Source organism: Oryza brachyantha, chromosome 6 (assembly GCF_000231095.2).
Source record: "Oryza brachyantha chromosome 6, ObraRS2, whole genome shotgun sequence".
In the NCBI taxonomy this organism is placed as follows: domain Eukaryota; kingdom Viridiplantae; phylum Streptophyta; class Magnoliopsida; order Poales; family Poaceae; genus Oryza; species Oryza brachyantha.
Window position 1 is genome coordinate 20,541,134 of NC_023168.2, and position 13,134 is coordinate 20,554,267.

General features: G+C 43.6%; 2 protein-coding genes across 2 annotated transcripts; one reads left to right on the forward strand and one right to left on the reverse strand.

Annotated features, from left to right (window-relative positions):
• Window positions 1-3,713: 3,713 nt before the first annotated feature.
• LOC102703404 (exocyst complex component EXO70A1-like) lies at window positions 3,714-6,236 on the forward strand. Its single transcript, XM_015838889.2, has one exon. It carries the CDS (start codon window positions 3,751-3,753, stop codon window positions 5,770-5,772), a length of 2,022 nt encoding a protein of 673 aa, XP_015694375.2. The 5' UTR covers window positions 3,714-3,750; the 3' UTR covers window positions 5,773-6,236.
• Window positions 6,237-7,521: 1,285 nt separating this feature from the next.
• LOC102703691 (eukaryotic translation initiation factor 5-like) lies at window positions 7,522-9,507 on the reverse strand. The gene has a single exon (XM_006656371.3). The coding sequence runs from the start codon at window positions 9,189-9,191 to the stop codon at window positions 7,848-7,850; it is 1,344 nt and encodes a 447-aa protein (XP_006656434.1). The 5' UTR covers window positions 9,192-9,507; the 3' UTR covers window positions 7,522-7,847.
• Window positions 9,508-13,134: the final 3,627 nt, after the last annotated feature.

Here is a 13,134-nt window from a genome sequence, read left to right on the forward strand (position 1 = left end):
CACAGTGCCACTGGTATGCAGACGTAATTGTCCCGGTTATTCTTTCCTCATGTGATCATGTCTACTCTCAGCAAACCTTAATGAATCTTTTTTCAATAAAAAAAGCCTTAGTGATTCTTCTTTTTGATTTGAAAGCATACGACGGTTCCATTTTTAAAAAAGCACATCATAAATTGCCTTTTAGAGCTGACCATCCTCATAATTCCCCCTTTGGTGCTTCTCCTTTTCAAGCTAAAGATAGGCCTAGCAGGTGCATCCACAAGTAAAGAGCAGGCCAACTGTTTCCGTTGTCAATTCTGAATTTTTACAATCTTTTCTGGATGCTGCATAATGTAGGGAACTTTTCTGAATTATCAGTAGAGCAAGAAAAGAGTGTGCAATTGCCTTGTCATTTCATTCCACTGAATGCCAAGTGCAGATCAGGCCAGAACACTAGACAGTGTTATTTTTGCTCAGGTGTAGCTATCCAGGATCACATCTCGCTTAGAGAAGACCAAGAAAAAGATAGGCGTGTATCTGTCTTCCAGACACTTCAAAAGTGGAGCAGAAGATAAACCTGCAAGATAATTCAGTAGTAGAAGAGTTAAAAAAAATTAAATGTTTTTGTATGGTTCATACATCCTTGAATTCCTTGCGCAAGAAAATTCAGTAATAAAAGTGTTAAAGGAATTAAAATGTTTTCGTATGGTTCGTACAACCATGAATTCCTTGTGCAGGAAAATTCAGTAATTAATAGAAGTGATAAAAAAATGTATGGTTCACATTGTACATAATAAACATCCTTGAATTTCTTATATGCATGTTGAGCTTATGAGCACTCACTCCTCACATCAACTGTACCATTTCTTCAAGTCATGTACTATTGAAATCTTGTAAGCAACCTAGTACTAACTATGTTTAGTCAACAACCATTGTATTTAGAACGACCTAGAAAATTAAACTGCATATGCAAAGTACACTGTACCAGAAGTCAAATTCAGGTAGTCCTAAGAGAGAAAAAAAAAAAAAGCTTTACATGAAAGCTGCTGTTGCTCCAATGGTTGCAGCGTGTGACTTCATTCCACGCATCATCATCGTCTCTATGGATTACGACCGTGTTCTTTTGATAAGTTTACATTTTTCTCGCTTTCACACGCACACTTCTAAAACTACTAAATGACATATTTTTTAAATTCTTTTCATAATTTTAAAAATCATGTTAATCCATTTTATAAATTTTTAATAATTTATAATTAACTAATCATATACTAATCTATTATTATGTTTTTTTTTGCCGGTTACTAACTCATATTAAAAACACGGCCTAAATCAGTTCCTGATCCGCGGCACCAAGAACTAAGGCCCTGTTCTTTAGTCATTCACCCTATATCTTTTCAGTTCTGCTTATGCTTATAAGCTAAAATTTAAGTTTTAAATTTAAATTTAAAGTTAATTTTGAGACTTTTTCACCTAAGTTACTTTTTAATTTTGACTTTTAGATCGCTAAGAATACATATATAAATTTCTTATTTATAAATTATTTTTTATTTACAAATATGTTGTTCAATTTTTTTAATAAAAAAACAAACGATCACTCTATTATCGATTATGGCTTATAGTCTGTATACTTTTCAAACCTTTAAAGCGTTTTGTGTCAAAAATTTATCCATCTGCTACTTCTAAAGCATTTACTTTACAATAGTTATTTAATTATTTATGTCTTTAAATAGCTAGCAAAAAATTAAAAATTTAAAAATCCTAAATCTTAGTAAGAGGAAGAAAGCATGTGTGCGCTGGTGTGTGGTGATCACCAACCAGAGGCCATAAATAGCCATAGTTAGATCCAACCAACCTCCAGTCCTGACACCTTAAATGCAAAATACAGTTCTGAAAAATATGTATGAGTAGTATATATACTGCTGTATAAATACTAGTAGTACAGTGCCAATCCAGTTCTTCCCTGTCAGGTTAGGTGCCGGCGTGCCTCACATCCATGTTGCTTGCACGCCAGTTCTTCCATGTCTCCAGTTCACACATTTCTAACCCACGGATACGATGCATCCATCGTCCATCCATGGTTAACAGCACCAGGTTATGACATTCCAAATTTTCAGAGTTTGAGATACTGAATTACTACTCTCTCCGATTCCTCGAAAAGTACATTTTTACACTATCTGTGATTAACTTTTGACTGTCCATCATATTTAAAAAGTTTTATAATTAGTATTTTTGTTGTTATTTGATGATAAAATATAAATAGAATTTTATGTGCGATTATTTTAAAAATATATATAATTTTTTAAATAAAACGAACAAATTACCAATACAAATTAATTTGAGACAGACTTATTAGTACTACCGTGAATCAGAGTGCTAGCTCTATCGCTAGTACTACTGGTTTCAGAGCTTCAGAGGAGGGTACATCAGTTGGCCATCAAAATCTGGGGCGTGAAACAGCGTTAGCACGGACAATGAATCAATAATTGCAGTGAAACTCGCACGGTCAAACAGGTGCCCAACCTTGGGATCCCCTGACAAATGCAGGCACAGCACCGCCGATCATTTGCGTCGCAGAGCAACCAGCAACCACCAGTCCTTTCGATTGAGCGCAAGATTCTGACTCAGCGACACATCTTTCATCAAATTTTAATCACTGTTCAAAACTTCGCTCGAAATCTACTTTAGAAAATGTTCTTTGACATAACTGAGAATAAAAGGCTGCAAAATCATCTAGATTTTTTATAGATAATTTAGAGCACAAACATTGAATTAGTATAAAATTTTAAAAAGGTTTATACAAAGATTAGAGAAGTAACTTTTATATAGAAATATGTTACACAAAACACACCTTCAGAAACTTAAGAAATATGTGTGTAAAAAATCTAAAATATATACATATTTTTAACGATCTAAAAATTAAGACTATAAAATAAAACTAAGCAAAAAATTATTTATTACTAACTTATAAGAGCAGGTACAATAACAGAATATAAGTCAGCTATAAGTATATTTTAAGGTGATAAAAAACAGCTATAGCACGAACTTCAATAGATAAGACCGAATATTAATTGTATAATATATAACTATTAACAGTTGGTTATATTATTAAACTTGCTCTAAGCAAGCGAAAAGATGGTAAGAGAGAAATGAGCCAATCCAAACCAAGGCGAGTAGGCGAGTGGCGGCCGCGAGCGAGCTGGCTCCAACCGTGCAGCGCAGGTGGTCGAGGCGAGACGAGTAGGCGACTCCTCACGCTCACACACACACACTCGCCGCGCTCGCCTTTGCCTTCGCCTTCGCCTCGGCGCCGCCGCCTCGCTCGCGTGCCGGACGCGGCGGCCCCCGACCCCACGCTTTTTCCGGCGCTTTTTCCACCCGACGACACGGCAACCAAACCCCCCTCTCCGCCTCCGCTTCTTCCACCTCGCTGCGCCGCGCTGCGCTGCGCCCACTTTTCCGTCGGAAAAACTCCGCCTTTCTTCTTTCTCCTCTCCCTTTTTTTCCAACCTAAACCTCTCCTCCTCCTTGTCCTCGCCGGCACACGCGGCCCGCGCCTTCCGAACCCCCGTCACCTACCTCTGCATGCTGGTGGTGGCTGTGTCCCTCTCGCGCCTTTTCGCGACGGGTAATAAGTAGCGTGGAAGCGGCCGGGCCTCGCCGGCCGGCGCCAGCTCAGCTTTTGTGGATTGGTGGCGGAGGAGGAGGGTGGGTGGGTGGGAAGTGAAGGTGGTGGCTTTGGGTGTTCTGCATTTGTGGTGACGCGGTGGTGGGATGGGGATGGATCAGGAGGAGGAGGACCGGGGGATGGCGAGCCTGCTGGCGGCGCGGCGGGCGCTGCGGGCCGGGGTGGAGAAGTCGCGGGCGCTCAGCCACGCGCTCGCGCGGACGGGGCCCAAGCTCGGGGAGATCCAGGCCCGGCTGCCGGCGATGGAGGCGGCGGTGCGCCCGATCCGCGCCCCGCGGGACGCGCTCGAGGGGGCCGGCGAGTACATTGACCGCGCCGTCGCCCCCGCCGCGGCCGTGCTCAAGGTGTTCGACGCCGTGCACGGCCTCGAGCCGCCGCTCCTGGCCAGCTCCGCCGTCGCGGAGGACCTCCCGGGGTACCTCGCGGTGCTGTCCAGGCTCGAGGAGGCGCTCCGCTTCCTCTCTGATAACTGCGGCCTCGCCTCCCAGTGGCTCGCCGACATCGTCGAGTACCTCGGGGACCGCAGCCTCGCCGACCCTCGCTTCGTGTCCGACCTCGCCGAGGCGCTCTCCCATCTCAAGACTCCCTCCGCCAGCCTCGACGGCGGCCTCCTAGCCGCTGCCCTGGACACTCTTGAGTCCGAGTTTCGTCGGCTCCTCGCGGAACACTCCGCTCCGCTCGCCATGAAAGAATCCAACAGCTCTGACCCCGGCTCAATCACGGCGCCACGGATCCCCGCCTCCGCCGTGCACAGGCTAAGCTTGGTCCTTGACCGACTCGCTGCCAATGGGCGGCTCAGCACCTGCACGGCTGCCTATGCCGACGCTCGTGGGGACACGGTTAGCGCCAGCCTTCGCGCGCTCGGCCTTGATTACTTGCACAACCCCACTGAGGACGCTCAGGTTCTCACCCCAAGCGTCGAGCGTTGGGGGCGGCATCTAGAGTTTGCTGTGCGCCACCTCCTGGAGGCTGAGCGAAAGCTCTGTGTTGCGGTGTTTGAGCGGAGACCTGAGGCCGTATCCTCATGCTTCGCGGAGATTGCGTCGCGCGCGGGCATTCTTGATTTCCTCAAGTTTGGCCGTGCTGTATGCGATGCCAGGAAGGATCCCATCAAGCTTTTGCGGTTGCTCGATGTGTTTGATTCTTTGAGCAAGCTAAGAATGGACTTCAACCGGTTGTTTGGTGGGAAGGCATGTGTAGAGATCCAAACCCGCACCAGAGAGCTTGTCAAGAGGGTGGTGGATGGTTCTGTGGAGATATTTGAGGAATTGCTCGTGCAGGTGGAGCTGCAGCGCAATATGCCACCTCCATCTGATGGCGGAGTGCCACGCATAGTTAGCTTTGTTGCCAAGTACTGCAACCAGCTCCTTGGGGATCCATATCGCTCCGTGCTTACGCAGGTGCTCACCATCCATCGCAGCTGGCGCAAGGAAACCTTCAATGACAAGATGCTCGTTGATGCGGTGCTTACTATTGTTAAGGCCCTTGAGGCCAACTTTGAAGCATGGTCAAAATCGTATGAGGATGTGACGCTATCGTATCTCTTCATGATGAACACGCATTGGCACTTCTTCAAGCACCTGAAAGGTACTAAGATGGGTGAGATCTTAGGTGATGAATGGCTCAGGGAGCATGAGCAGTACAAGGATTACTACTCAGCAGTGTTTCTGAGGGAGAGCTGGGGAACACTTGCACCTCTATTGAGCAGGGAGGGTATAATCTTGTTCTCCAAGGGTCGGGCTACAGCAAGAGATTTAGTGAAGCAGCGGCTTAAATCGTTCAATGCAAATTTTGATGAGATGTACCAGAAGCAATCCAAATGGATCATATCAGATCGGGACCTGCAACAGAAGACATGCCACCTTGTGGTACAGGCTATAGTGCCTGTATACCGGAGCTTCATGCAGAACTATGGGCCACTTGTTGATCAGCAAGACGCCAGTGCCAACAAGTATGTGAAGTTCACTGCTGAAGGCCTGGATAAGATGCTGAGCACACTCTTCATGCCCAAGCCAAGGAGAGCAGGAAGCTTCCAGATGAAACACTCAAACGGCAAGATCACCAGCGCAATGACGGGGTTGTATCGAAGTTCTTCAACATTGAAGTAGCTTCAGTTGAAGTTTAGGGGCATTGGATGTACAATTTGTGCAATACCATTAAAGATCCCGGTTGCCCGGGAAACATAATAATGGCCAAGTGACAAGAGCAGCTGGATCATAACAAGAACTAAAGCTTCTCCAGTACTGACTGACATTTGGTGAGGAGAAGACGACTGACTCGCTTCACATATCTGTGCAGTCTCCTCCACCCGGCTGTTTCTGTCGCCTCTGTTATTATCTCTAGCAGTATACTCGATTCATTTTAGGAACTTTTATGTGGGGAGCATAAGATGTGTACTCACTTACCTGGTATGTGTAAAAGATTGGTTGTATTTCAGGGGGGTATTTAGTTGTTCCACATAAGTTTTAATTTTGTCACCTTGCAATGAAATATATGGAAAGTATATTACCTCTTTTGATCAAAATGATTGCTGATCAGATGATGCAACAATAAACCTCTCAAATTTATATTTCTAGACATAGATTCTTGCACCTTATATCTGATTTTATATTGCAGTATCGCAGTTTACTAATAGGCATCCCCATATGTTATGCTGTATTGCGAAAACTTGTAGAACTCTAGATATTTGGACACGAGTATATCAAATTATCAAGTGCCCTTCTTTATGTTCCAATGGTCCTGTGTGCTCAGGTCCCGGATTACTGGCAATCTCGATAACTAAAAAGGTACATATTGTAAGTCTTTTTGGTTTTGTCTAAATTTATTGATGAATGAATGTATATACTTTATATATGTGTCTAGATTCATTAGCATTTATATGAATTTAGGTAAGGCAATACTAGAAAAACTTACGTTGTGAAACGGGGGAGGGGAGTAAGAAGTTTTTTCAGTAAACAGCATATGCAAGAGAAAAGGGTCATGTCACAAATGTGCAAGTAAACTGAAGATTTTTCAGAAGTTATACCTGCAGCCTGGTGCAAGGCAACAGGCAGAAGATGAGAGGAACGTGAGAACACAACCAAAACCTGGAATTGCAGGGTTCTGAATGCATGATCTCAGTTCCACAAGAAAGGTCAGATCGTGACGCTTATCTGATCAACCCTGACTTTACCTGAACATGCTTCGATTCTGAAGCGCGTCAACGGTGGCAACAAAGCGATGGAGATGGATAATACACCAGCCGTTTCAAAATATAATAACGTCTTTTATTAAAATCTTATACCATATTATAAATAATTCTAATATTATTCGTAACATTTTTCTCATCCATCACTTCTTATTTAAATTTTCTCATTTTATCTTTGCCTAACCTCTCGCCCACATCCATTCATTATTTATTAAGCATTGATATTTTCTTTTTTAACTTTAATATTTGCTAAATAAGATGTTATGTTTATATTTTGAAACGTAGATATCACTTAAAACTTGATATGATCATATTTTGAAACCTAGAAATCAATTATATGTTAGAACATAAGTAGTTATTGACTGCAAGAAAGTTCAGACTTCGGCAGAGACGATGCCGCGATAGAGCATCCTACCACTATTACTAATAATAATACTAGTGCTAAAAACGTCGATCACAGTGTGACGTTCTGCGCTTATGCTTAATAAAATTTATTTCATAAGCTAAAACTTAAATTTAAAGTTGACATAAGGATATTTTCCACCACAGTTTACATCTCAGTCTATAAATTTATATAGCTAAAAAAGCTATATAAAAATTTTAATAAAAAAATATTCTTAATCATTAATAAGCAGTTTCGATAACGAATCTAAACAGCTAAAAATGAAGCTGTTCGACAATATATGTAATTGGCCCTGAAGTACATGTTTCATACACTGAAAACAGAATCAACAAAAACAACCATCTTGCATCCATCCGGTAACAGAGAGCAAAAAGACATAATCATATTAAGCACGTTTGCATCAAGTATTAAGTTTGGTAAACAAATATACCCAACGAGATATATGACACCTCATGGTCCGGGTACCAGAAGACAGTCTGGGCTTTATTGAAACATGATTTGTAAGAAACCACACACGAACAAACGAACTGGAAACACATGACGAAAAAGACAACTATAGGCGAAGTGAAGATGATTGGGGGAGATTGGACGCATCACTCTTCGTCGGATTCGGAATCCGCTTGCTGGAGCCATTCCACGAACGGCTTGGCATTCTTCACGACCTGGGACTCCTTGCCACCAGCAACAGATTCGTTGAACCACTGAGTTATCACTTCTTCATCCAGCACATCCCCATCATAGAGGGCCTTGAGAACAATCGGCACCTCCTTCACAGCTTCGGGGCTAGCCTTGGCACCGAAGGCCACCAGGGCTAGCAGCAGGACCATCTGGGAGGCTTCATCAGGCACAGCAGCAGCGAGGAATTTCTTCTTCTTCACAACCTCCTTGGCAAATCCCTTGCCAAGGCCACCAAAGAGGGCATCAAAAAGAGCATTCATAGCATCCTGGGGCGGTACAGCTGAGGAAGTCATGAGACCCTTGAGCTGAGCAGCAGTGGCGCCCTTGGCAAAGTAATCCTTCAACTCTTCAACCAGATCATTGTAAGGACTGCTCTTAGCCTCTTCAACCACATGTTTTGTACTTCCGTTCGAGGCACCTTCCTTTTGTGAGACCTCTTGCTTCTTCTCAGGTTCATCAGTGGACAGCATTACCATCTCAGCAGTTGCAGCGCTCAGTTGTTCCTGCATGCGCTGTTTTGCAGCCTCCAGTGAAGTGTCAGTCTGCCACTGGACATCGTCATCATCATCCTCATCTGCAGCAACATCACCATCATGGCTACGAGTTGGTGAATTTGAATGATCCTCGTCAGAGCCAGCAGCAGTCTTCTTTTTCCCAGCACCGCTTTTGGTGGAAGTACTTTCTTTGGATGTGACTTTCTTCTTTGCTTCCTTCTTTAGCTTCTTCATCTCCTCATCAGCAGCTTCCCCTTCCTTGAGGCGCTCCTTCTCAGCTCTCCTCATTGCCTTCTTGTCTTTCCCACCACCCTTCTTCTGTTCAGGTGGGTTCTTCAGTATGAAGGTTGTAAGCTTGTCCCTCATATCAACATCTGAGACAAAACCACAGGCAGCACACTTCAGTGAAATCATCTGGGTCTTGGAGATGAGGACCTCGGTCTCAGGGTTACCACATCCATAGCATTGGACATACTTCTTGATGAAGTTCTCAAGGAGACCAGCCAGCTTAGCAGTATCATGTGCCCCATTAACCAAAGAAATTCCAGTCTTCTCATCAAATTTAGACTGTGCACCGAGCTCACATCCAAAGTATTTTGTCGTGTAGGAAGCAGGCCTGGCTAGGGCTTTTGCTATATCCACCATGTTCACGATATTAGTTTTGATGCCATTGCCACGACCTTCTATTTTGGTGATCATCCTGGGCATCTTATACCTATAGAAGGCATCATCGCGGTTTGAGGCGCCAATGTTTTGCAGAGCCATCTTCGATTAATTTTCTTCTGCTGAGATGATATCAGAAGCACCAAGAGCCAGAAGCAACAGTAGCCTTGTATCCTTGAAGTGAATCAGCAGAAACCAGTGTCCTCTGAGAGCTGCCAAAAGCTTGCATAAAATGACAAGGCTTCAGATGCATGCAGCAGGGCCTTCCAAGCGAGAGCTTGTGCCTTTTTCTCGTTGTCCGAGAATATTCTCCAAGTAATCCAACTGATCCCAAGTAAAGCAAGTCTTGTTCAGACATAAAAGAAGCTCCAAACTTTAAGCCCTCCACTTTGTCAGATTGCAGCAAAACTAATGCTGCTTCCTACATCAAAAGAAGTCAACATTAGATACCTTATAAATGTGCTTCAGTGGGCAATGTTTCACAATGACAGCAAGCATATGCTCAAATGATAATGTATCACATATCTGATGGATATGGAACCACACTTCAACAAATTTCTTAAAGCACAAATCACTAGTTAGTCAGTTATGAACAAACCAAACAATCTAGTTAATACTCCCTCCAATTTCATATTGTAAGACCCTTTAGCTATTCCGAGATTCATCTATTGATCAATGTATATTAGTTGTATTATGTATGGATTCATTAGTACCCATATGAATTTACGCAGTGCTAAAAAGTCTTACATTGTGAAAAGTAAGTAGTATAACACACACTTGAATGATCATGCGAGACATATTTACAAATGAATAACAGTAGTTCGTCCAAAATATCGTTGAATAATTGCATTTTGTAGGAAGGAAAGATGTATAGCGACTGACAGCTGTAGTAGACCAGACATAGTGACCCATAGAGATTCTACAATTTCACAATGCAGCACTTATTACTCACTTGTTGCATTAAGCATGTACAGGATTAATGTGTCATTTAGAAAAAAACTGTTGTAATACCAAGCCTTTCACCAATATTATATAGGATAAACACCTAAAAACCCTAAAGAGCAAACAACCAGCACAACCATGTCCATGGTAAGTGTGAGCATAGCAAATTCAACAAAGATGACTGTCTCAGCAAATAGAGAAAATAGAAGTTTGCAGAGGGGCCAAGTAAATGAGTAAAGAAGTAGACATAAATAAAAAAATGAAACTAAAAATATTCCGATTCTTTTGGGACTTAGCTGGCACACATGAACTGACTGGATATATACTTAGCAAAGTAAACATCGACATAACTAAACTCATCCTATCAGATCGATAACATTGCAGCATAAATGAATGCAAAAGGCAAGAGCACAAATATATGACTTTGTAAGACTGCAATAATAGCACATGGACTAACTGCATGTGTTACTGTGGACTTTCATTTTATAAACTGCAATTACTATTCTTTTCAAGATTTCAAGCATCTTTTCTTAATTTTGTTATAATACAACATGGATGGCTCCTTCACTGCACTGTTACCCTTTTCTTTATTTACTGCTGTATCGTGTTAACACAAGGACACCACACATGGCTCTAGTCAACAGAGAGGAGACACCAACCAGGGACTAGTGAGAGATCCACAGCACACTGCATACACACAAACAAACAGCACTCTACATCACACTGTATACAACCCTTTTACCTCTGAAAAAAATGCATCAAGCTAGATCTCACTTGCATATATACAGTTACTAAGTTGCTGCACAAATGCCTAGCCAATAGAGAAGTATAATATATTATCTCTATATAAAGTGAGGTGTGAAGGATGTGGCTAACCAGAGAGGATGGGGGCGGCGGATGCGGGCGCCGGCGTCGGAGGCGGGGAAGGGGGCGGCGGCGGCGGCGTCGGGGGGCAGCGGGCGACAGATGGGGGCGCCGGCGGCGAGGGTGGGGGAGGGGAGCGACGATCTGGTACGGGGGCGGCTTGAGGTGAGGATTGGGAAGGGAAGGGGCGTCGGGTGGTGGCGGGGAGGTAAGGATTCAGGAAACCCTAGAATCGCATTTATATACGGTGATAGTTGGCGCCTGTCAGTCTCCTGCTAGTCTCCTGCTAGTACAAGATAAACAATTGACGGCTAATAAGTAACAGGAATTAACCTATAAATAATTGGAAATAAAACATGTGTTTTTTAATGTAATCGAGTTATTTATAAATTTTGGATCAATATGATCAAAGACCTGCAACTTGTCTTGCTCTAGAGTTATGGAAACTTTTACAACTTCAAAGTAAGCGACGCGTTTAAGATACCGGTTTCTACACCACAAACAAAGCACACTAGCAAAACATACTATAAGTCTATTGAAATAATATGCGGACCATTTTTAATGGATTCTTGACATTTTTATAAATTTATGGTAATTTGAATGGACTAAAACAAAGATCGGATGAATTTTTCTATGAATTTTACAAGATTTTGTGTGTTTAAAACTAAACAAAAGTCCTAAATAGATTTATTGCACTTTAGCGAGGGAACATTGATGTTAGTAAGAGGATGCAAAGTGCCGACAAGTGGGCCCCGTCTGTCGGTGACAAGGGCACGGATGGTCCACCGTGGACTGGGACCACGGTCGGGTCCACAACCAGTCCACGGGACAAAGCAAAAGGGACGACCAGCAGATCAACTCAGCTGATGGCGGGCGCAATAGGCGGCCACGGGAACGGTGGCGTGACAACCAACAACGAGCTCCGGTGTGGCGACACAACCATCTCAGCCGACGATGTAGGAAAGAGGGGAGCGGTAGGGTAGTGAGAGTAAAGGAGAGAAGCAAGACGATAGTCCATAGGCGCACACGGCGAGCTCAAGAAGCAATGGGTTCGGCGATGACACTAGGCGCCCGGGGTGAGGCCAAGCGGAGCGAGTCCGGTGATGGAGGTGGCACAATGCGGCGCGTCGATGCGGCAGCGGCGCATGGGCATGAGTGTGAGCGGGCGACACGAGAGAGACGAGAGGAAATGAGTGCAATGGACAGAGGGGGAGCGACGATAGTTTTTTATAGGCATGGGAGTGGTTGCCTTGTCAGCGAGATAGGAGGAAGTGGCGCCGATGAACGTTGGGGGATGGGATGACCAAGTCCTCGTAGGGGCGAGGGGGAAAGAGAGTGGGTGGTGGTTGTTGGGGAGCGCGATAGAGGTGTGGTACGGGCACAGACGAGGCAGCCAGCAGTTGGCGAGCCCAAGTCTGGTGGTGAGAGAAGGGAGACGACACTGATTGTCGGTGACTCGATGATAGAAGGGAGGAGTGACAGACTTAGCGGTCTAATGGGCTTCATCCCATGCCTGTCCCAAAGAGGAAGAGAGACGCGAGAGGGAAAGGAAGAGGGCTGGCCGACAGTTGGCTTCGGCTTGGCTCGACCTAGGGAGAGAGAGAGGAGAGGAGGGGAAAGGAAAGCGGGTCGGCGAGGTGGGAGTGGCCGGATTCAGCTCACGGCTCGGGAATAAAAAGAAAAAGGAGAGAAAGGGGTTTTAGTTAACTCCAATTTCTGGATTTAACTTATTTAAATTATTTCCGGTGCACTGCAAATTTACTTTAAACACGTTTGTGCCTGAAAAAAAAATAAATAATCCCAACAATCCCAACATGTGACTTCCTGTTAATTAGAGAATTTTAATTAGTGTTAACTCTAGATTAAAATTAAACAATTTATTTCAGTGATTTATTTTGATCGAATTTAGATCAGGAGAAGGGAACTTTGAGGCATTACATGAATGCATGACCTTACACAAGAAAGGTCATATCGTGACGCTTATCTGATCAACCCTGATTTACCCGAACATGCTTTGATTCTGAAGCGCTTCAACCGTGGCAACAAAGCGACAGAGATGGATACTACACCATCCGTTTCAAAGTATAACCATATCTCTTATTAAAATCTTATACTATACTATAAATATTTTAATATTATTCATAATACACTCCTATCAATCATTTCTCGTTTTATCCTTGCCTAGTTTATTCTCATTTTATTCCGCATTTTATCCTAACCAAATTTTTCACCAGCATCC

What these genes read in the sequence shown, in the direction of transcription:
- LOC102703404 (XM_015838889.2), top strand. Translation starts at nt 3,751, where the DNA reads ATGGGGATGGATCAGGAGGAGGAGGACCGGGGGATGGCGAGCCTGCTG.
- LOC102703691 (XM_006656371.3), bottom strand. Translation starts at nt 9,191, where the DNA reads ATGGCTCTGCAAAACATTGGCGCCTCAAACCGCGATGATGCCTTCTAT.